At 44.9% G+C, this 25886-nt stretch overlaps 1 protein-coding gene across 2 annotated transcripts in view; it reads right to left on the minus strand.

Annotated features, from left to right (window-relative positions):
* The window catches only part of TNRC6B (trinucleotide repeat containing adaptor 6B), a 117184-nt gene that overhangs the window by 89072 nt on the left and 2226 nt on the right, over positions 1–25886 (minus strand). For both annotated transcript variants that reach the window (XM_066596244.1, XM_066596243.1), the window contains exons 2-3: positions 23539–23619; positions 19386–19481 (exon numbers count right to left, since the gene is read on the minus strand). In XM_066596244.1, coding sequence (XP_066452341.1) covers positions 19386–19420 — 35 coding nt within the window. In that variant the 5' untranslated portion in view covers positions 19421–19481; positions 23539–23619. The remainder of the gene's footprint in view (positions 1–19385; positions 19482–23538; positions 23620–25886) is intronic.

Genomic DNA, 25886 nt, shown 5'->3' on the forward strand with positions numbered 1-25886 from the left:
TGTAAGGCAATGTATTTCATTGCCTGCGAGTTACCGTGTATCACACGGGCGTACAGTACCCGCGTAATACGTGGCAAATATACGGTCATATGAGCCCGGCCTAAAACAAAAACAGAGCCAGGTAGCCCACATGCCTAGAGATGTATTGCTATTTCCTAAACTCCTCACACATATGTGCGATAGACTTCAAGCAAACACTTTCCCAGCCAATAGCTTTCCCATAAACGTCTTTTTTTCTATACTGAACGCAACGTATTTGTATTGCATATTCCGTGTGCGATGTATGTACACAGTGTGAATTGCATCAATGAAAGTACATTGATTTTCTGCATGTTGCTAGGAAACATGAGAAGAAAGTTAGAAAAAATCCCAGAAGAAACCAGGAAGTCTGTAGAGGACAGCGTGCATAAAATACGTTGGCGGGGATACACTATTCCCTACGCAAGTAAGTGCGGTTTTATGCAGCGTTCTACAATACGGTCGCGTGAGCCTGTCCGACATGTATGACACTTCTAGGGTAACCAATTATGAAGTATGTCCAAACCCTATATCCCCCCCTGACAGCAGGAGACACTGGGGGGCAGCTGCTGTACATTAGACATTATTAGGCTAATTTCACAAGGGTGAGTGCCATATCGGGACCTCGCATGCCATGCCGGCCCCATTGAAAGCAATGGGCGATGCAGGGCATTCCGAAGGAATGCCTAAAGATAGGACATGCCACGGTTTTTTTCCCCCGCGATGCAAAAAAAATAAAAATTGCTCATGTATATGCCCCATTCAGAAGACTAGGGCTCATATTCCTGTGAGATTTTTGCACCTCGCAGCGCACAAATTTTACACTATTTTCTTGGCCATGTGAAAATGGCGTTAGCCTGTGTTTTAGAGCATTAAACATAGTCTCTGGAAGTTTAAATGGCATAGGTACCAAAATGAAACCCGCCCGGGGCGGCTGTGCTGGTGCTGTATTTTGTAGAGGTCTTAGGCCGGACAGCAATGTATTTGGAACGTATATTGTGCACTCAAAAAAATGGTAAATAGCTTCAACGAAACTATATATATTTTTTCGTTGTTCCAGTCACACTTGCGTAAATTTATTGTGTATATCACGCGTGGAAAAAAAAGAAACGCAGCATGTTATATTACCAGGTATTACGCACGTACAACCCTATTGTTTTTTTTGAGTGCGTTTGGAACGCATTACATACGCAATGACATTGTAAGAAACATGAAAAAAAAAATAAAAATCAAGAAGCCAGTGCATGATAGCGTGCGGAAAATACGCTGTTCATACACAGGCAAAACGCAACAATACGCAGCTTCCTGCGCCGGTAAAATGATGCGGTTTTCACACAGCGTATTAACGTACAGTCGTGTGAGCCGGCCTTAAAGCAGGCCTGGTCATGCCAATTTTTTTTATACTAAGTTAATCGCTAAAACCAGGGCCAGATCCGAAAAAAAGAACTATAAATCTCTCTATGATCGCCTATCTAAACAATTTGCAGTTGTGCCAGAGATAAAACAAAACAAACAAACAAACAAAAACACAAAACTAAAACACAAATTCCAATCTCACTGGTTAACCTAAAACCCCGGCACTCTAGGACGAGCGCCTACAGACAATGCAGCAGTCCGTAGAATACCTACAAAGCTGAATAAGGGCTCATTCACACGGGCGTATTTTCAGCGCAGTATATATGCAGCTAGACACGAACGCAACAAAAAAAAAAATTTGAACAATATGCATTTCAAACGCTGCGATGTTTCTGCAGCATTTTACACATCTGTCCATGCGAATGAGCCCTAATCTAGGAGACGGCGGTTTCCATCAGGAGGAATAACCGGACTTGTTGCACCTCCTTCTAATTGCCATTATCCCCTAATATTGCACATTACCTTCCCGTCCTACGAGCCAGTCAGATGCTAACGACACAGTGCTTGTCCAACATAACGGACAAAACCGCAGACTGTCCTGGAAGCTGATTGTATGAGATTGCGCTGGAAGGTCCATAATGAGGCGTGCGGTCGCCCCTCGCCACGGACACCTATACAAACTACCATGGCCTATTCTACCAGGATCTGTACTGACGGCACGTATAGCAACGCTAACAGATAGCGCTACAATCTAAACCCCGCACACCGCCGCGGATCCTGGGAATGATACCGGCTATTAACAACGCATTAGCGCAATCAGACAAATTACAGTTTTTTTTTTTAAATAATCAACGCTGTTGCAGAGTGAAATAACGAAGCACGCAGCGTCCTTGTCTAGAACGCTCACCCTCGACTTGTGTGCCAACATTTGTTATGTTCCCGTGCCGGAAAGGAAGAGGTTAATCCCACACATCGAAGAGAGATTTAATCCTATGTGACACGATAATTAGCAGCGAGCGCGCTCACACCCCTTCAGCTTTTAATAAAACCCCAAGTAGACGCAGATCACAAACATTGCAGATGCCTGCATATATATATATATACACACACACACATATACAGTACGCATTAATGCCCCCAACCCCCACCATACTGACTCTCTCCCTCCTCCCCCTCCCTTCCTTCCTCCACTCTCCCCTCCTGTTAGGCCTTTAGTGGCTTTGAAAATGCAAATCCGTTGATATTTCAGCAACATTCACTGCCGTAATCTCCAGCTTTAAATACACAGAAAACGACAAAAGACAAGAAATCCCCTCGTCCGACACCCTGAGACGACGCCGATTATTATTTTTTTTGTTTCGTTTTTTTTAATAAACCTACAATTTGCATAAATAAAAGACAGTCGGCTTGAAGCAAAGAAAGGGTTAAATATCCCCCCCCCTCCCTATATAATTAGGAGGGAGCGAAGTTCCCGTCCACAGACACACTGCAGCAAATCATCTGGAGGGCTTCCACTCTCCGTCCCCACAATATAAACAATGTGTACCACCAAAGCGAGAACGGCGGCGGGACGTGAAGCCGCAGCGCGGTACTGACCTTATAAAGTGCAACTGTGCTATAATCCAGCGATTTGAGGCATACAAGGTAAATCCAGTACAAAAAAAAAAAAAAACAAGAAAAAAAAAATGCACAAAATAAAAATCGACGGAATTCAAAAACAACGACAATAATAAATTCCAAACACACTTTTGCTTTCTTTTTTTCTTTTAAAGGTAAATGTGCAGAAACCAGAGACTGGCAGCCATTTTGCATTGATCGTTCTCTCTGCTCTCTCCTCCCTCTCGCTCTCTCTCCCTCTCTGAAGGAAGCAGCTTTTTTTGTGACCTTCAAATAGAGGCAGGTCATGTGACCAGGGCTAGACTTGTCAATCAGCAGGGAAGAGGAGGGGCTTCCAGTCTTAAAGGAACAGCAACCAGTTTATCAGCAGGGTTAGCTAATTTCTTAGTAACCGGAGGAGATACAAACACGGAGCGCTCGCCTACTTGGGATTTGTCTTATATATTACTGGAGGGATTACTTATAGATGACACTCACTTTCTTAGCTTTATTATTGATTTTTCTTACGTTATGAAACACGTTATATAATATAAATATATATATATATATATATATATATATACACATACACATACATACACACATTCTTTATGTTTGACAAATAAATATTAAATACTTCATTTCAAATCTCTGCACTGTATTAAACTTTAAACAATAAAATTACACAGTTTTTTTAATTAAGTGTTGCAGGTAAAAAAAAAAAATAAAAAAAAAAGATTGATTTTGCTGATTTTACATAACTCCAAGGCCAGTGTTACACAACTGTATAGGAATTGCGCATACTCTGTACGCCCGTGTGATACGTGGTAGCTCGCAGGCAATCAATTACATTGCCTTACGGAGTTCCACTTACATTAGTGGGTTGGAATTACATGATCTAAATGCATAAAATAGAACGCAGCATTATACGTGAGATAGAGCCCATTGTTCTCTATGGTCGCGCATATACCCACAGTTCATATGCAATTACATTGTGAATGGGCTGCGGGTATATACATCATAGCTAAGCGACAGCGTGGGAAATATAAACAGGTGTGCTGCACATGACCGCTTGCGTGAGTACGTGCAGCACAAGGTCATCGCCATACGCGGCCGTGCGCAGGGTCACAACCGGGTTCAGCTGTAAAATTCCAATAGCTCCTGCAGCGTTTTACGCTTCCGGCTGTGAGCCCGGCTTCCTAACACTTCTGTACACTTTAGGCCGCCTGCACACGAGCGGAAATTCCCGCCGCTGGAAGCCTGCATAGGATTGCGTTAACAAACGTAATCCTATGCAGACGGCCGCAATTGGCCCCGTGAAATCTTGCGCGGCAAACAAATCGCGGCATGCTCTATTTCTGTGCGGGGCTCGCACAGAAATGTCACTCAACCGCCGCCGGCTCCGGTCTGCGCATACGCCGGCTGCCCGGCAAGCCGGCACATCAAACAGCCGGCGGGTGCGGGTGAGTACGCGCTGGTCCCTGCAGGCGCTCGGGTCGGGTCCCGCGGCGAGAATCCTCGCCGCCGGATCCGACCCGCCCGCCTGCAGGCGGCCTTATTTGTGTCCAACAACACAGACTCACTGACTTCTGAAGCTTTATAGATAGTTTTTTTGTTTGTTTGTTTTTTTAAACACAAACCAGCTGTTTGTGCAAATAAAATAAAACACAGAATGTCCTATTTTCATCCATATTATGACGGAGAGTAGAACATACAATGTCCAAGACCCGGGGTGATCGGACAGCGCACAGATGTGCATTCATGTGCTGCACCTGTGAATCGCGTGGACGACTCGCATACAAATGTGTAAATAAGCCCAAAAAAGTCACATATTACAAAAAACAAGTCGTTTTAGGGCTCCCCTGCACTGCTGTGCAGCACTTTCAGCAGCCAGGGATTTAAAAATCCCTGCCTCCTGAAAGGGCTGTGTTGATTGGCTGAGCTCTCAGCTAATTAGAGGCACCACTTAGTTATTCAGCAGCACCGACACCATTGAAAGCAATGGGATAGCATCGTGGACTTCTGCCACAGCTGTGGCAGAGGATTCCTTCTTCCCCCCAGGGATGAAGGAAACTCCTGTCACAGCTGTGGCAAATGTCCACAATATACTCCCTATGTTTTCAATGAGGCTAGCGCTGCTGCTGTTGGCCCCATTGAAAACACTGGCGATATTGCAGCGTTTCTCTTGTGCTGCGAGATGAGTGTTTTCACCTGTTTAATACATTTAGCACATATTTTGGCTGTCCATGCACTAGTGAAGCAAAAATTATGCCAGCTGTAAGAGTTAAGTGGTTTCTGTCTTTTCAGGAGTGCAAAGGGGGCACTACTGCTGCAGGGGCATAAATACTAGGTGTTTGAATACGGGGTTACTACCACCAAATCGAAGGAATAAAAGTTAGCATTACTGAGTGGGGGCGTTATCAGCAAGTGGGAGCAGAAGGTGACTATTACTCAAGAAAAAGGGGATATTACCGAATGGAGGGGATAAAGGGAGAACTTTTACTGTGCAGATGCACTAAATGCATCAGTGTGTAGGACCTATTATTACTGTGTGGGTCACCACGGGTGGCATTACTACTATCTGGAGCACTGTGGATTTGGAGATTTTGCAGTGGTGTGGAAAATGTGGAAAGAGTGCTGAAAAAGGCAGGAGCCAGAGAGGTCTTGTATTCTAGGGATACAAGTTGTGGTCTGGGCGGGATGGAGAAGAAAAGGGAACGTAAATGATTCCAATCAGAGAGGGCTTCGCCTGTATTCACTGGAAGTAACTGTACTGTAATCACTTATGTGGTTTCCAGAGCTGGTATCTACCAAGGTATGGTCACTGTATGGTGGTAATATCTGTCTTTGTTCAATTTTATGTTTGCTAGTAATAATATGGTGGTATTAAGGGCTAACTCCCACGGACGGATTTCTGCTTCTGTTTCACTCGGTCGAAATTCGTGGCGTTGTTCTGCAGCCATTAGGTTCTATTGAACCTAATAGCTTTTTGCCTTGCAATGCTCACGCTGCAGAATGCCACCATGGAATTCTGCAGCGTGAAAGAAATAGCCGCATGTTCTATTTGCTGCAAAAAAAAAAGGTGCGGTTGGCTTCCGTTGTAGTCAATGGAAGCTGTTCATCACGCGATACTTCCGCTGTGAGCACAGCGGAAGTATTGTGTGATTACGCATCACCACCCACCGCCGGCGTGTCATGGGCTGCTCACAGCGGATCCGGAGGGGTGAGCGTGTCGGACTTCGCTGCGATATTCTGCTGGCGGAGTCCGACACAGCCGTGGGCAGGAGGCCTAAGTGTTCAGGGTCTGGGGCTATTTGCCTTATACAGTTATTGTTCATAGTAGTCTTTCTTCAGTAAAAGTATGGTATTATTAGTTACTATGTGGTGGTAATACTGTATGTAATCATGGTGTGGCAGTATAATTAAGGCCTTGTAGAGTGTTTTTATTGGTAATGTTAGTCTTAGTACAATGAGTTTTGTTCAGTAACCATATGGCGGTAATATGGTTATATCATCTGCGTCTTGTACACATAGTATGCAATATCATTTTGTGGTCCGATCTTCACAAATATTAGACCTCAGCAGTTATACCATATCCAAGCTTGTAAGGCCCCCTGTCCACAGGAGAGACGGAATATCGCTAGTGATATTCCGCCGCTGCGGAGCAGGGGAGAGAACTGTCAGTTCTCTGCGGTGAGCCTAACTGGCAGATAGGCTCACCGTGGAGAATTGCGGCAAATCACAGTATGTCGCGATTTGAGTCCCACGCGCGGAGAATCGTGATTCTCCGCTCGTGGACAGGGGGCTGCACTTTCCATAGCAACGCTATGGAAAGCGTGAACTGCGCATTATCGCCACGAGTAACGCAATGCAAGATCATCCATGGACAGGCTTAGGGCACATTCAGCAGTCTAGTTTTCCACGTTTTTTTTTTCTAAGCACAACAGGCAGGAAATAGTGACCTTATGAGATTTACATGAGGATGGTAAATGTTCATTCTCGAGGTTGAGCCCCATTCAAAATTTAGCTTTTTCCAGTTATACCATTGCATACAATAGTTATTTATTGTTGATCTTGATTGACAACGTTATTGTTATCAGCAACAAGATCTGTCAGTAAGTAGCAACATTTATATTAAGCATTGCCACCCAGCTCACGGCTCAGGTGAGAGCCACCAGTGGCCAACAATGACACTCCTCATCCGGGAGTAAGGACGATCCCACTGGAAATGACCATACGATACTCGCTGTAGACTTTTCAAACCATTGACAGTACTGTATGTTAAAGGCCAAGTCCAGCGAGAAAAAATTTTAATAGAAACCTGCTGAGCACCTCACCCGATCCTGCAGATCCCGTTCCAACAGTACTCAGGCTCCCTCTGCACTTGTCTTCCCATTCTTGCTGAGGACTTCCTTTCACAGAGATGTGACCACTGCAGGCATACAGACAGTAATTCCCTGCAGCACGCAAGTGTTCTGTGACTAGATACTATCTCTAGGAATCAGAAGAAAAAAAGAGTGCACCCGAGGAGTCGGAACTATAGGTGATGAAGTGAAGGATGACTTTTTTTCTAAGGGATATAGACTATCCCTTTAAAATGATCACATGGACATAGGATTTGTGCCCACACAATCACCACAGGAACACACGGTGACAGACAGCAGGACTATCTGTAATGGTCAGGGTCAGAGCTAGCTCTGATCTTGGCCTTCAAAGTGGTTGTCTGACTAATTGAATATTTTTTTTTAAAGGCACAGAATGGTATAAGTCACACTCCCCTTACTAGTCCTATACCACTCTACCTCCTGGCTCCTCTTGACATGTCTCTGCTGCAGCAGTCACGTTTTGTGTTAATAAGAGCCAGGAAGTAGAGAATGGCAGAAGAATTGGTAAAGGGAGTATCATTCATTTTATATCATTATGGGGATTTTCTTAAGAGAAAACCTGAAACCTGTCAGATATCCGCTTTAGACCCTTAGATGCTGCATTCAATGCTGACTGCGGCATCTAGATGGCTTACAGAAGATTGACCTCCTCTGTGAGTGACACTGGGCTGCTACGGCAGTCAGACGTCCATATGGCCTCCAGGTCTCTAGCCAATGGAAGCTTATTAGGCTACCTATCAGTGCAATACTAACAAGAATAGTGCACTGCACTACAGAAGTACTGCATTGTATTATATCAGTGATTCATGTATTAGAGGTTTACATCTCTTAATTGTTACTGTGACAGTAACATGGGAGCATGCTCTACATCTAGAGGAGAGAAGGCTTTCATGCTGACATAGAAGGGGGTTCTTTACTGTAAGAGCAGTGAGACTGTGGAACTCTCTGCCTGAGGACGTGGTGATGGCAAATTTAATAAGAGTGTTCAAGAGGGGCCTGGACGTCTTTCTTGAGGTTTACAATATTACATGTTGTAATTATTAATTACTTCAGAAGGGTCAGTGATCCAGGAATTATTAAGAGTGCCAGATTGGAGTCAGGAAGGAATTTTTTCTCTTAAATGAGGAAAATTGGCTTCTACCTCATTGGGGCTTTTCTTTGCCTTCCTCCGGATCAACATAGGGGGGGGGGGGGGGTTGATAGGCTGAACTAAATGGACATAGTATGCAATGCCGAAAAAAGACCTATGTTACTAATGGGGCCAAAATGTAATAAAAAAAATAAAAAAGGTAAGAAAATATTGAACACCTTAAAACACTCAAAGAAGTTTAATTAAGAAGCGATTGAGATGTAATTTGTGCCCCAATATAGGGCAAATAAAAAAAATAAAAAATACAGCTCGTACCAGAGAAAACGAGCACTAATACATCTTAGTTGACGCAAAGTTTAAAAAGTCTAAAAAAATTTTGGCTTCTGGAATTTGGTGGTTAACTTTTTATTAAAAAATATTTATTGTTCAAACGTAGTAAAACAAAAAACATTTATATAAAAATGTGTTATTGCTGTGATTGTACTGACACGGAGAATAAATGTTATTTGTGACATACTGTCAATGCCGGTAAAAAATTAAAACGTACAAACAAAAAAAAGACTGTTGCAGAATTGTTGTTTAATTTATTCTGTGCCTTTCAGAAAGAGTTAAGAACACTTTTTTAATACAACCATAAACATATCCCAAATGGTGCCACTGAGAAAAAAAACTAGTCGCACAAAATACAAGATCACACAAAACCACGTCAACAGAAACATACAGCCATGGTGACTCTCAGAACCAGGGATGAAAAAATGGAAAACTGCCACGACATAAAGGCGTGTGTACGCGAGGGAAGAGAGCCTCAGTAGAGTAGTATAATACAAGCACAGTATTTTGGGTTTATACAGACCAATGCTGGTACCGATACCACAATATATGCGTGAACTCTCTAGACTAATGGCACACCACCCAATATATCCCTCTAGTATGAGCACAAAGCGAGCACACTTAAATGTACATAAAATATAGGACCACGTTTAAAAAAAACAGTCAAAAGTATTTTGGGGTTTTTAGTGTATCTGATGATTGCACAGGTCAGAGCAAACAGAAACCTAAGGCTAATTTCACACGGATGAGTGCGATATCTTTCACAGTCCGATATCGTGCTCGCCAACTGTGGCTGCCCCGCGGATGTATGGTGTCTGTTTGTCAAAACCGCCTCGCATCACTTCAGGGAAGTAGTGATCCTCCATCGCGGCTAAAAACTCGTGGAGTGTTTCCCATTGTTTTTTGGGAAACCTCACATTGCACTTGCGTGCACCTGCTTTTCTGGCCGCATTGAAAAGAATGGGCAATGAGTTCCAAGGGAACTCCCAAAGATAAGACATGCCGCCATTTTTTCCTGCGATGTAGAGAGAAAAAAAAAATGTAATCCCTCATGTGTATAAACCCCATTCAAAAGAATGGAGTTCATATTCATGCGTCTCACAGCACACAAATCTTGCGCGATTGCCACGGGCGGCTAAAAGCGGCCAAAGGCCACGTTCACGTGGAGGAACTGCTGTTCAATTTTTGGTGCAAATTCCACAACATATTCTCTGCACTTTATGGTACAGCACATAAGGATGGGTTTTTATAAAACCACCATATGCACATTATTTTACCATACACAGCAAAAAAGTTTCAAAACGTTTCACCGCAGACTTCAACCTTTCGTCCTTGGACAAATTTTGCCCTGGGACTGGATGGTTGGTCTAAGAAAATAAATATGCGCAGTGCCTTAACTACCTGGTCTACATCTGTTGCCTTGTAGTACTGTGGGGGGCAACATGTACATGCAGTTTGAATGTTCTATCTATGCTTGTGCTAGAGGACCCACATGGCATGTTCACACGTGAGGTTTTGGCCACAGATTTTTTTCCCTTATTTAAGAACGTCATGCGCACATAGCAAAATTACGGTAAGTCACAGATTTGATGCTGAATCCGTTGCAACTCTGTATCAAATTTGCATCAACCTAGAGCGGCTTACCTTATCACGCAGGCTCCAATCACCCCTAACAGACAGACATTGTAGTATTACATGGATGTCTGGAGTCCATCAGTGCGGTTTTGTTCTGTGTATGGATAGTGTGGCTCACACAACTTCATAGTATAGATTGTGTATGACTACACTAGTTCCAGGTCCTACTGGCTACTATGACATACAGTGTCCGCTGATAAGTGTTGCAGCCATTGCCAAACGTTAGAACTGAAGTCTTCTCCACGCACAAACCAAGCCTAGCTTACCACGACGTTCTAGGAGACTGTCCATTAATTCTGACATTACATGGGTTAAGCCTGTGAAGAACATGTTTAAGTAACTCAAAAATATCATGTCAGCCAAACAAGATTACACGCCTGAGCGCCCTCCAATCTGCCAGGGATGGGAAATGCCCGATGCTCCCAGGAAGGCTGCTAATTACAATATACAAAGAGTCACATGTTCTGCGGAGAGGATTTAACCCACAATCCACACTGCTGATCGCTGTGGCATTCTAGGCCATCTATTCCACCAAAGGACAAAAGAGCAGGGAAAAAACCCTCATGCCTGTCATACCAGACTTTAGGACAAACTCTTGTAGTATGTGGATGAGAATACATTACGTGATATAAGAGCATTGACATTAGGTAGGTCGTTGGCGTGTGATTGACGTTTGTGCGTTGTCAGATGCTTGTCCTATGTTTTTGCATTCCTCGGAACACATTGCCCATTGCTTTCAATGGGACAGTAAAGCACATCGCACGGCGTGTGATGTGAGGTTTCCCATTGAAAACAATGGGAAACACTTGCCAATGCTCCGACTCGGCTGAAAGCCGCACCGCAGGATTGCTACTTCACAGAAGTGACGGGAGGCATTTTTGGCCAAAAAAGGCCCGATATAGCGCGTTTACGCAGCCCAGGTTTACGTAGCCTTACTGTGCCAAAAGCGGTACCATACAAATTCAGATAAACTTCAGCCCACAAAGACAAGTTGCCAAAACAGCTCTATATACAACTAGTACCAGAAAAAAAATCCAAATTTCCTTGACGAGGGCCTACACTGACCCCTATAAAGGTCTTGCTCCGCCTTCACCGTCCAGCCGAGAATCAAGCAATCCACCACTCCATTAACCATACAGTCACTAAGCACTTAAATAGTTAGTGAGCTGCAGAGGCTTCCAATCTTTGTTTACAAGCTGCCAGCCATGACATGTATGGGGTTTTTTTTGTTACGTTAAACATTTGCCACTTTTTTTATTCTTCTTAAAGCCACCTTCTTAGTCCTCCCTCGCACAGATGCTTTTGTACAGCGTTTAGTGCTGCCTTTTCAGCACAGCACTGAACGCTGTACATCGCTCCCATTCATTTCAGTGGGGCTGCTCACACAAGTGTCTTCAACGCTGCGCTTTGACAGCGATGCAGGTTCTATCTTTGGCCGTTTTCAGCCCGGCGTCGCCCATTAAAATTAAACTGGCAGCAATTTCAGCACTGCTGAAAACGTGGCACAACTTGGTACCAAATTTTGGCAACGCTAAACACAAGCGCTAGCTGCACTACCTTATAAAAAAAGACGGAATACTCCTCTAGCTGGCACCATCTGGTTCCCCACCACTACTCTCCAGAGCTCCGGGCAGGCTGCCGGGCACTTGACAAGCCGACAGAGCATCTACTGATAGTGACGGGGATATAAATCCCCACCTCCCAGCGAGAGATTGCTCTGATTGGTTCAGGAGCGCCGACTCTGCTAGTCAGAGCCGACGCTCGATGCACCAATCACAGCCATTCATTGATTGGCTGAGCCTGCTGACACTCAGTGGGCTCATCCAATCAGTGCAATCTTTTACTGGAGGCGGGGTCTTCAAACCACATCACTAGCAAAAGACCTTCCGTCAGCGATGACAAGTGCCGGGAGCTCTGGAGAACAGCGGGAGGGACGGGAGGGACCCAAACAGCGCTAGCCAGGTGAGTATTGATTTTTTTTTTCAGCATCCTTGGCTGCGTTTTCAGCTGAGCTGAAAACACAGCCAAAACGTTGTCAAAAATGCACAACATCGCTGCTGAAACCGCAGTAAAGTCAGCGTTCAAAACCGCTGAGTTTCTACAAATGGCTGTGTGAGGGAGGCCTAAGACTTCAGATCTCAACTGTGAGGCCAAGGACCACACACATTATTGGATAAAACCTGGTACGTCTTAAACCTAACTTGAGTACGCAATTTTTGGTTTAAAAAGATTCTGTCACCAGCTGAGCCCCGAGTCACAGAGGTGGGCCGCCCTGGTCTCTCCTCGTCCAAACCATGCACAAAGGGGAGTAAGCCGTCAGCCTGCATGATGCAGGCAGAAGAAAGCTGGCACAGCCCCCCTCCGTGACTCAGAGCTAAGCTCTATGTCAAACTTCATAAACCTGGTTACAGAAGCCCTTTAAATCAACAGGGGAGAAACTGCAAGAAAAATGTAAGTTTAAAGCACCGTACACTGTAAAAGAAAAAATAAAACACTAAAAAGGCCAAAAAAACTTTAGCACAACATTGTGTGGATCCACATACAAACACCTTCCACTACTTAGGATGTGAAACTGTATTTGGCTAGTGATCTGGATGTAAATATGCATTAATGGACTTTTACAAGCAATTCATAGGAGTCCACGTATTCGTGCCGCAGACGGCTGTAAGTATGCACCATTTTTCTACGGAAGAGTTCTCTATTCTGTGATTCTTGTCCACATTTTGGATTTGGCCAGAGATTTTTCTTACAGACTCTTGGGTGTAGATTGCAGCAGAAGCTGAGAGTATACTAAATAGTAGTCTCTCACTGATAAACATCAGGAAAGTGAAACTTAACAGGTTTGTCCCACTTTTTTATTATTGATGGCCTATCCTCAGGATCAGCAGATACCCAGGGACAGTCACTGTCAGTACAGAGCTGGAAGCAGATAGCTCCATACATTGTGCAGTGGCCCCAGCTGGCATTACATGCTGAGTCATAATCAGTCCAATGGGAGGGTGTTATAGCAGCTGGGGCCACTGCACAGAATATGGAGCAGTCTGCTTCTGCAACAAAGACAGCTCCATACACACAAACATTAGCCTTCGTCACAGATTCCAGCCGATCTGCTATTGATGATGTATCCTGAGCATAGGTCATCATTAGTAAGAAGTGGGATAAGGCCATTAAGAGGTGATTTAAATTCCAGATAAAAAATGTTTAAATTTTTGTTTGAAGTTTAACCCCATAAAAACCATCTGCTGTAAACGTATCAGGCGGGTGATAAATAAAATGGGCTCAGGAGCAGAACCCCCTCTATATCAGATGGTTGCCAGCTGTTTGACAGCTGACAACCACATGCAACAGCTCCGGTTGCAGCTGGTACTCTTTTAGATACTGCTGTCAAAATTGATAGCACATCTAAGCAGGCAAAACTCCAGTGCCCCACTGGGGCCCCCGCAACATAATTCAGGGGTACCACTGGGTTTGCATGGCAACCTGGAGCCCAGTTAAGGCAGGGCTTAACTAACATTGAAATAAACACTTTACAGAAGTATAGCAGCGTAAAGTAGATGCAATCCTGCGATCACAAGTTCAAGTCCCCTGTGGGGGCCAAATTAAGACGTTAAAATAGTTTTAGAAATACTTTAACATTTTTTTTTTAGACTTTTAGAGTTAAAAATGCCTCTTATATGGATATTGTCACGTTAATAAAAGTCAGAACTTTTAAAATATATCACTATTTATCCTACATGGTGAAAATCGTAAGGAAAAATAAAAGTTATGGATGTCAGAATATAGCGATGGAAAACAAATTTCTTGATTTAAAAAAAAAAAAAGTTATTTATATATTTTTTAAGTCATAATGCATAAGAAAATGGTACTGCCACATTTTACTGACTCATGAGAGAAAAAATAAAGTACCATGTAATTTTTACAGCTACATAAAACACAACAAAAACAATGGCACAAAGTTTTTCAATATATTAAGTAGTATTTCTAAAAATAGAGCTTGTCCCGCAAAAAAAACTAAACAAAAACCCTCATGTTTTTTTGAAAAGTGGACATGAAAAAAAAAAAAGAAATGTTGCATCAACACTAAGCTTCGTAAAAAAACACTCTGGTGAGGAAGAGTAAAGCACTGTCCAGTATGCCAATACCATCTAGCAGGTCCCTATGTCCTTGAAATCCTTGTCAGTGGCACTTTACTGATCCTTGCCCACAATGCATTACACACAGTGGATTCTGGACCAACCGTGAAGATCTCAAAATATATAAAGGGATCTGTGATCGCCTCTGAGGGCAGCACAGGGAAGTGACAGGAGTGCTGATCAGCGCCATGTCTGTTCTATGCATGTGAAAAGTACTTTCTGAGACATTCATGGCCCGCCTACCTTCAGGCCAATGATTGACAATTTTTTTTTTCCTTATTAACCCCTTCACGCCCCTCAGGGTGTACAATTATGTCCTGGGTGGTGGGGGTTGTCGTGCGTGAACTCTGGTCACAGCTGTTAACCCTTTGGTTGCTGTGCTCAATTTGGACAGCAGTATTCAAATGCCACGATGAGTGTTCAGGGATCCTGAACGATTCCCCCTGCGATTAGATCACGAAGGTGCTGTTTGCTTGCCACAGCGTGGGACCTTCTAAAATCCCCTAAGGCTACCATGATTGATTGCCTATCAAAATGCGGTATAATGCAACACTATGTTATTGCATTGTGCTGTATGAGCAATCACAGGTTCTAGAACCCTATAGGAACTTAGATGATTAACGGTTTTAGAATTAGGAAAATGAAATAAACATTTAAGAAACCCCCTTTTCCTATGTTTATAAATTTTAAAAAATCAAGACTTTAAAAGACCAAACCAAAAAATAAATTAAGAAAATAAAAACACGTTTGGCATCACGGTGTCCGTAAAAGCCTGATCTAACAAAGTAACACATGGTTTATCCAACACGGAGAACATTGTGAGGAAAACAAAAATAAAAGAAAAATGTATATTTTTTTAAAAAGGAAACAAAAGGTTATATGAACTCCAAAATGATACCAATAAAAACTACAGAAAGTCTTGCAAAAAACACAACCAGATCGACGAAAAAATAAAAAATATAAAATATGGTATCGCCGCAACAGTACTGAACCATAGAATAAAGTGATCATTTCATTTTTGACGCAGTGTGAACGCCATGAAAACAAGACCCTCCCAAAGACGGAGGAATTGTGTTTTTTTCCCATTTCACTCCACTTACACAAAAAAAAAAAAAACATGAAGAAAAAAAAAAAAGAAAAAGGCCACTTGATTAAAGGATTAAGTTGCATAGAGAACTGTCAATTAGCGACCTAAATGTGGGGCCAGTATAGCAGGTCATGAATACCAAGGATTACTTCCTGCCAACACAAAGTGAGTACTTGTAAGTTTCTCAGAAAGTACTTCAAAGACACAGAAGAGACTTCGTGCTGAAACCAGTGCACCCGTCACAACCTTCTGCTGTCCCTAGAAAGAGCAGCATCAAGGAATGATCACAAGTCGCAGAAAAATCCACACTAAAATTGTGCAGATTTTACTCCCTCATTTGAAGACGACTGATATATAGTTTTATGGGGAAACATTCAGTAGAACTTGTTTTTTATTCATTTACATCTCTGCACATTCTGAGCTGAACAGTCCAGTGGGTGGAGCTATCAGTGATTGACAACCTTCCCTGTATGTACAGTCATCCAGCAATAGCTGTCAATCACTGATAGCTCCGCCCACCGGACTGTTCAGCTCAGAATGTGCAGAGATATAAATGGATAAATTACAAGTTCTACTGAATCTTTCCCCATAAAACTATATATCCATCTGCTCAGCTCCTTCTGCTCTACAACATGCTGCCTGCAGTTTGGACAGTATGTTCCAGCTGACAGATGCCCTTTAACAAAAATGATGCAGCTAAATGGAATATACAGGTAGCCCCCTAGACAACATTTCCCTTTTTTTCAGTTATATAACATGGTGCTATTTCTCCATCAGCTTCTGACTATGACAATTTACCTGGGAAATCCTTTAGATGCTGCCACATTATTTTATTATATCCCTGTTGTAAATCCAGATTCAGTAACCCCATTACCAGTGACCAGCCATTCTTACATACAACAGCCGATGGTCACATGCAGTCCACGTAACATCCGGACCAGGGCCGATGAACCACTGATCTGATGAGGAACACTAGTGCTCTAAATTGTTGCATTCAGCCCAGCAACTACTGTCTAAGCATTTTATTTTTGCTGGAAACATTCCTGTCAGGAAGTATTTTCCCTAAAACCTCCTTCTTACCACCCACCAGCAAATGGCAGAATGTAAAAAGCTGTCAAAAGATCTCACTAAGCGACTTAACCCCTTAAGGACCAGGGTGCTTTGATCCTAAAGGACCAGACACTTTTTAGGGATTTTACCCATATGGTGGTTTTACTGCCCTATTTTATTTCCTTTATCTACCAAAATTATTTTTGCTGCCTTTTTTTTCCATGACACATAGGGCTATTTTTTTAATATCATTTTTCACTGACTTTCTCAGGTTTTTAGTTTTATTAGGGGTAAAAAGCTGATTTTTTTTTATAGTTTATTTTTTTTAATTAGTATATTAACACTAAAAAAGTATTGGAATGGGTTTCTAATGACACATATAATATATAATTTGTAGGGTCTCAGATTACGGGGCGCATATGGCGACAATTTTGGTTCTCGTCGGCAGTTGGTCATTTTCTTTTTTTATATATATATTTAAATTTAATTCTGTAATTTTCAACAATTTTTTTTACCATCTATATCCCCCACAATGTCATATGAGACCTCTGGGGGTCATTCACATGTTTTGTAGGTTTTTTCAAACTTTCCCACTGTAGCTGAGTATTAAAGGGGAAAACATCCCCCAGTAGTGACAGCAGTCATAAGCAGAGCTGATCAGGGTCTGCTACGACCCTGCAGCTCTGCTGTACCAGCGGGCACCCGGCGGCCACGTGATAGCCAAGTCGCAGAGCGGTATGAGCACTTCCGCTTTCACATTTTAGTACATGGAGCTCATTGAGTGCTATGAAGGCTGGAAAGGATAAGGCAGAAGCAGTTAAAAACCGCTTCTCCCTTCTCCTCCGGGTGTGTCTGACAGCTGAGGAACTGACCTGCTCCTGCTTGATTGCAGGAGCAGGTTTAATCCCACGCCGTATTTTTGCCATCGGCCAGGATTAAAGCCCAGGACCAAGCACCGTAAATTTACGGTGCACTTAAAGGGTTAATTTTTGGCAGCATCCCGACAGAATTTTGTGGGGGACTCTTCCTCAGTAGAGATGTAACACTAAGAATACATTTGTGTCACTGGCCTAAAGCAGAATTCCTCCTCCCATGCATTAAAAGAGTTCTCTGACCCTTTCAGCAATTTTGAGGAATGCCTTACCCCATAACACGCTCTGCAAACACAACACAATCACAGAGGTGAGAAAAAATGCTCAAGGACATAACTCACAGAAAAAGAAGCCAGATACAAGATATGTACTACAGGAAATGCTTAATTGGCATTCGACCTGATAGCATGCAGCAAGCCAGATTGCTATATAGGGGAGCAAAAACGGTCATGTGCTGGCTGATTGAGCTGCCGCTCTACTCAACTCAGGGTGGGGGAGAGGTGACTGCCAACAGGCTCAGCCCGCACAATATGAACCGATACCAAGGATGGCCACCCTAGATATATGCGCGATTGAGCATTTCCTGTAGTATATATCTTGTATCTGGCTCCTTTTCCTGTGAGTTATGTCTTTGAGCATTTTTTTTCACCTCTGTGATTTTATGTAATCAATTGTGAGATAGCGTAGGTTCTGGTGTATGCGCTGTGGCCTTTCTTTAAAGGGAACCGTTGGGAGTGCATGATTGTGCCTGGTACTGCAGATTATACCATTAAAGAAAATGAAATGAGCTGCATTACTAGGCATGGCATCTTGTCCTATTTAAACAATGAATGGAACTCGCAGGAAAGCTGCAGCCCTTGCATTGTACTGAAGATGCCCAAATTGAAGGGCTGAAAGTTGCCATCATGTACATATAGAACTGATTGCAATGATGACTGCACAGTGTTAAAGAGATTTTCCAGGAATATGTTATTAATGACCTATCCTCAGGATAGGTCATCAATTCATTTGCTGATTGGCTGAGGTCCGCAACTCAGGATCCCAAATGATCAACTCTCTGGGCGCCCGCTGTCAGCGCCACAGTACACAATATGGAGCCGCAGAAGTTTGCTCCAATCTCTTGGTAGCAGTCGGCTCTGGTAACTGCAGCAAAGTTCTCATTGACTTTAATGAGAGCTGCAGCTACAATTACTAGCGCCGGCCACTACAGTGGGGTCGGAGCTATGTGCTTCCACTCCATACCTGTGCGTTGTGGTGCTAATCAGTTGGGGTCCTAACCTGCAGACTCCAGTCAATCAACTATTAATTACCTATCTTGGGGATAGGTCATCAATAACATTTGCCTGGAAAACCCCTTTAAATGAGGAAAAGATCAATGGAAAAAAACTACTGTTTATCACTGCTTAATTGCACTGTCACAATAATCATAATTATGCGCAGCATGATCTGTAAATGCCTCTCATAGCAACATTACTGTTATAATAGAGATTGCTGCACTAAGCAAGAAGGATGCTCGCTGCAGGGAGAACACCCGCCAGCAGTAAGGTCCAAGGAGGTGTCCAATGGATACACTGCAACAATTTTGCACACTTCTCAGTCATTGCGAGTTAAAAAAAATCGTTGTGTAAAGCGTCCTTTGGACAGATTAGTTTCTGCAGTAGATTCTCCAACTGTGCAATTTTTTTTTCTATAAAGCTAATAAATCAGCTTGCTCCTTAAGAAACAGACAACTTTCTACAGTGGTATGTTTCTGCATTGCTCTATTTGTGGCCATTTGTCTCTTACAAGATTACAATCTTTATCTTGTTCATACCACGGGCTTCGTGTACTGACCTTGGGACAGCTTTCCTTAAGTGTTTCTCCCTCATTCGTCTGCATGGGAAAGAAAAATGGTGTGCAAAATGGTGAAGAATCACACGCAGGTATTGTCTAGAAGAAAAAATAAAGAAAAGATAGCTTATAACAGGTGCGTATATCTTATACAGTGGTTATGAGTAGCAGCATGCAGAAGTAAATTTACTTTGCGCATAGATTTACACATAAAATCAATATGGATTGTGCGTAAATACACAACTAAAAATATATAAGCATTGCAGCTCATGGCTTTTGACCATTTGCTCATATATGCTTGGGGATCATTTAACACTGAAAAATTCTTCTGGTTACCTAATATTTGCTATACCTTACCGAATGTACAGGTAACCTAAAGTGTATAGACCTACAGGTCTGTAACAGCACTCCTCAGACATGAGGTTACTTGATAGCCAAGAAGTAAAATCAGCCCTGACAACCGGGTTTTACTCCCCGCACTTCACCTAAATGGCATTACAGAATGCTCGGGGTGGGCAAAGAAAGTACATAGCGATTGTCATAATGACAGTGATGCATCCTTTCCCCATCTCTGACGCTTCTGCCTACCGGTAAGATGGAGGACCCTAGTTTGATGAGGAAGGGCAGGGGAGTACAAAGGGCAAAACATATATTACCAGATGGGTCCAGGGAGATACTGGCTCCCATTGAAGAAACCAAGCAGGTGTATAAAGACTTATTTTCAGGCAATGCTCCAAGGGAAAAATATGTATTTGCTCATGTCAACCTTAGACTCCTCTGAATGGAAACACAATCCATCTGTAGACAGACTGTTTCAGGGGATTCTTGCCCTTCATCAGTATGGAGCAGTGTAAAGGTCAGCCGGATGAGATGCCTTAGATGCAGCAACTCAATGGAGCCATTGGTCCTCAATGAAGAGACCCAGTGGGTTTACTACCCCTTGTCAGAATAGCCTGGATACAATTTTTTTTAATGCATGCACAAAATTGTTGTAAATTTTCCATTGTGTTCTCAGTTTTCCAAACTATATATTTTCTTAAAAGGGATCTTTCAGGGAGAATACTATTGATGATGTATCCTCAGGATAGGTCATCAATAGTTGATCAGCTAGGATCCGTCACTCAGGACTCCGACCAATCACCTGATCGTGCTCCTGCTGACAGCGCTGCAGATACACAGGGGTTTCAGCAGAAGGCTCTGCTTCGACCTCTGTGAAGTGGCCGGCACTTGGACCTGCAAGTGCAGCTCTTATTGACTCCTGTTTGTTTGCCGCGCTATCAGCAGGTGAACAATCAGCTGAGCGGTCGGGATCCCAAGCGACGGATCCCAGCCGATCATCAGCAATAGTATTCTCCCAGAAAAACCCCTTTAAATTTTAACTATTCTTCTATACTAGTGGAATGCAAGTTTAGGAAACTAGCTGAACTAACTAGAATTTAGAGGGTAGCTGAACTGTAATGAAAAGGGGTAATATAAACAGTACGTTTACAGATGGGCCGCCCCTACTTTTGGAGGAGTCTATTGGCTGCGTGAATGTAGAATCATTAAGGGAAACTCTACTTCAAAGCTTATCTCTGTCGCAACTTGCTTATGAACAGAAGTTGTCCAGTTCAGACAAGTTATTAACTTTTAAAGTCTTGTGTGCAACTTAGGAAAACAGCATCATAAAGTTAGGCCTTACATGGCACTATACGTAGGGGTGGCATAATATACAAAGACTCTGCAGAGTATGCAGGGATGTCAGCCAGCAGTGTGGATGGTAGAAGCACGACTCACTCTATGAAACTTGCAATACAGAAATGAAGCTGAAGGAAATACACAGGCGTCTTCTAGAAATTCTTGTGTTGCCTTAAAAAGTCTCAGATGCAGTACAACATATACCTCAAAAGAAGCATGACACTATAACTACTTGCCATGTGCAGAACTTTTGCGTGCTAAATAAATGTTGCTAAATGTTTTAGGCCAGGCACACACGACTGTATTGTAACACCTTGCATTAAAATCGCAGCATTTTACCGGCGTATGGAACTGCGTATAGTCACGTTTTTGCTCATGTGTGCCTATGCATGTACAGCGTATTTTACGTGTGCCGTCCTGCACTGGCTTCCTGGTTTCTTTTTATTTGCTTCTATTGTCTCCTAACATGCATAAAAATGGCAGCACATACGCAATGTAATTGTGTATGCACTGCCTTTAGAACACACCCATAAAGAAAAATAGGACTCTTACGCTTGTAATAGGCGGTAAAATAGAATAGGCTGCGTTCTTTTTTTACGCATGTAACATACACAATAAATATACACAAGTGTGAGTGGAACAATGAAAATCAATTGATGCCATTTACTGCGTATTATGCGTGCGCAATACACAATTCAAATATGTTCGTGTGAGCCTGGCCTTATACTAGTGCCACCCAATAACTGAAGTGGGTACTGGCACATTAGGTCTCCACCGGAAGTATGGGTAGAGACATGGGTGTAGCCGGGTTGAAATACAGGGGACGGGCAGGTGACGCCCACAGGTGCTGATTGGCTGATGCATGCTGTCACTTTCTCCGCTGTCCGTGTGCCATCTCCCCTCCCAACCCCGCTGCTGTCCGTGTGCCATCTCCCCTCCCAACCCCGCTGCTGTCCGTGTGCCATCTCCCCTCCCAACCCCGCTGCTGTCCGTGTGCCATCTCCCCCCCCCCAACCCCGCTGCTGTCCGTGTGCCATCTCCCCCCCCCCAACCCCGCTGCTGTCCGTGTGCCATCTCCCCCCCCCCAACCCCGCTGCTGTCCGTGTGCCATCTCCCCCCCCCCAACCCCGCTGCTGTCCGTGTGCCATCTCCCCCCCCCCAACCCCGCTGCTGTCCGTGTGCCATCTCCCCCCCCCCAACCCCGCTGCTGTCCGTGTGCCATCTCCCCCCCCCCAACCCCGCTGCTGTCCGTGTGCCATCTCCCCCCCCCCAACCCCGCTGCTGTCCGTGTGCCATCTCCCCCCCCCCAACCCCGCTGCTGTCCGTGTGCCATCTCCCCCCCCCCAACCCCGCTGCTGTCCGTGTGCCATCTCCCCCCCCCCAACCCCGCTGCTGTCCGTGTGCCATCTCCCCCCCCAACCCCGCTGCTGTCCGTGTGCCATCTCCCCCCCCAACCCCGCTGCTGTCCGTGTCCCATCTCCCCCCCCAACCCCGCTGCTGTCCGTGTCCCATCTCCCCCCCCAACCCCGCTGCTGTCCGTGTCCCATCTCCCCCCCCAACCCCGCTGCTGTCCGTGTCCCATCTCCCCCCCCAACCCCGCTGCTGTCCGTGTCCCATCTCCCCCCCCAGCCCCGCTGCTGTCCGTGTCCCATCTCCCCCCCCAGCCCCGCTGCTGTCCGTGTGCCATCTCCCCCCCCAACCCCGCTGCTGTCCGTGTGCCATCTCCTCCCCCAACCCCGCTGCTGTCCGTGTGCCATCTCCCCTCCCAACCCCGCTGCTGCCCGTGTGCCATCTCCCCTCCCAACCCCGCTGCTGCCCGTGTGCCATCTCCCCTCCCAACCCCGCTGCTGCCCGTGTGCCATCTCCCCTCCCAACCCCGCTGCTGCCCGTGTGCCATCTCCCCTCCCAACCCCGCTGCTGCCCGTGTGCCATCTCCCCTCCCAACCCCGCTGCTGTCCGTGTGCCATCTCCCCTCCCAACCCCGCTGCTGTCCGTGTGCCATCTCCCCTCCCAACCCCGCTGCTGTCCGTGTGCCATCTCCCCTCCCAACCCCGCTGCTGTCCGTGTGCCATCTCCCCTCCCAACCCCGCTGCTGTCCGTGTGCCATCTCCCCTCCCAACCCCGCTGCTGTCCGTGTGCCATCTCCCCTCCCAACCCCGCTGCTGTCAGTGTCCCCACTAGCTAGCGCTGTCATCTGAGGCGACGGCTCTCCCGACCTTTACATGCAGGGGGCAGCTATCATTTTGGAATACACTTATAGTAATACATAATTGTACATTAGCAACATTGGAAACAATTTGAATTCAAAAAGTCTTTATAGTCAGGCTTTTCAGTAATTCCATAATGTTGCCCAGCTATAAAGAAGCAGAGTCTGCTGGAAATCTTTCATTATTAAAAAAGTCCATTGCCGCTGTTAACACTATGTAGGGCTGAATAGTTTTGCTGATGCACTGGATGGGGTGTGAATGCGTGATCGTACCTTTCACCAGCTCTGTGTGTGACAACAGCCACAAGGTGTCAGGTCCTGGGTAGTCAGTGCACAGAGTAAGAGACAAAAGACCTGCAATAGAAAGAAAACGAGAGATAAGCAATGTTACAGAATCAAGCCTCTGACCTGCTAGAATCGGGGAGCTGACCTCAAATCTGCTGCCACGTGCAGATATCAGACTGCTGCAGAACCAACAGAATACACACCAGATATCCTCTACAAAGTGCACCATATATACAGCCAAGCCCATTAGTAATGTATACTGCAGCATTAAGGAAAACTTACCCCTAAATCAATACAATCACCAGGAAGCAGCAAGGCCCAGTTCACACTGTCGTAACACAGCACATTTCTGTGCCTGTATTATGGCCACAAATCTCACCCGACTGCGGGGACTGGAGACCACAACTAACACAATCCTAAGGACCTATGATAGGGTTAGGCTGGTTTTACATCTGCGCTGGGGATTCCGCTTTTTATGTTCCCTTTGGGGAACAGGAAAGGAGAATCCCCGTGGCCGAACAGTTCCATCTGTGGACAGAACCAATCAGCGCCTAGCCAACCCTATTGACAAATGGGGTTTGCCCGCTTTCCACCCAGCTGCCCAGTTTAGGCCCAGAAGAAAAAGCGCTACATGCAGCGCTTTTTCTTCCGGTATTTACAGCCGGATCTGCGACAGAACCTCTGACTGGAGGTTTCAATACAGATGTGAAGTCCGCCTAAGGCTGCCTGCACACGGGTACATTTGCACTGCGGAATCCACGGTCGGCGTCTGTACCGCGGTTCTGCAGCAAATACCGTTCATAACATACTATGGAAAAGTTGCAGCATGCACTATTTTTGTATCGCGTTGGCATGAACGGCTTCCACTGAAGTCAATAGAAGCCGTCCGACCCGCAGCCAATCCGCAATTGACATTGCGGATAACTCACAGGTACCCTGGTCATCACCTAGCAACGGCGCAAAAAATTGAAACATTTAAAAAGATCTGTACTTCGCATGTCTGATTTTGGCTCGTCGCAGCCATCTGCAGCACAGACAAAGATCAATGACAGGTACGCGGAGTTGCCAGCCGGGCACAGGATTCAATTCTGCTGCGGGCTCCCGCATGCAGAATCCGATCCATTTGTGTGGAGGGGGCCTAAGGCTTCCAACATACGGCCGCGAAACTCACAATATCGCACCCGTGTGATGTACTGATGGATGTATCACTTCGGTGAGGTTGCAATCCTCCCAGGGGGCTTTCACCCACATCAGGGGTTCGCAACAGTTTTCAATGGATAACCTTGCATTGCAATCGCGGTTGTACACACAATGGGCGTTGCGTTCCGAGAGAACGCCCAAAGATAGAATGCACCACGCTTTTTTGCCACACTGCAATGCGTAATTAAAAATCGCTCATGTATATGGTCATATTGGTGCGCCTCACAACCCACAAATCTTGCGTGGCTTAACGCTGCATTCACAAGTTACGGACTTTCCGCAGCATTTGCTGTGGGTTTTGACACGGACGCCCTGCAGTTGAAGGCTGCTGCAAATCCATCTCAAAATTCACACCAAACAGTACCGATTTTCCGCTGTATAAAATCGGCTACATGTGAACGCACCCCAAGGCCAGCTGCGCGGGAGCATGTCGTTCCATGCCCATACAGACATCTCACAGATGACACTAACTGCATGTCATCAGTATTCGGCAGTCACTGGTTTTCTTTTCTACTGGGTAAATACAGATCCGTATTTGCCCAGTATAAATTAATAGCAATAAATACAAAGGCAAACGTAGCGCAAGCGGCATCTTAAACATGGCCGTGGAAGTGACAGCTGTGTAAATAGGTACATAGTTTAACATTAACTCCATATAAGGCTTCTTTCCCATAAGCGTATATCGGCCAATGTTTTCATCTGTAGCGTTAAAGCTCGTGAACAGGCGCACAAATCTAACACTTAGCCCCACCCCCTCCCACTGCAAAGAGCGAGCGGGGGTGAGAGCAGAGGGAGGAAGTTTAGCAGCCACGCTGCTATACTTCCTCCCACCTGTGGCTGCTGCCATGGGCTCCCGTAGGAGCCCAAGCAGCAGCCGACGTATTCCGGTCCAAGAGATAGTTCCAGGACTATCTTTTGGGCCCGACGTAAAAACGCCCGGCGCTATATAGGTCGGCTGGGTGCTTTTACGTCTCAGGAATACGGCCATGTGATCTGATGCATTGGAATCCAATGCCTCAGATCACAGAGTATATCAGCCAACCGTGAAAACGGCAGGCTGATATACTCTTGTGGGAAAGAAGCCTTACAATCAGCAAAATATGCTCGTCTGAAAGCAGCCTAAAGGCGTGTTCACA

The sequence above is a fragment of the Eleutherodactylus coqui genome, chromosome 3 (genome assembly GCF_035609145.1).
Source record: "Eleutherodactylus coqui strain aEleCoq1 chromosome 3, aEleCoq1.hap1, whole genome shotgun sequence".
NCBI classification, from domain to species: Eukaryota; Metazoa; Chordata; class Amphibia; order Anura; family Eleutherodactylidae; genus Eleutherodactylus; species Eleutherodactylus coqui.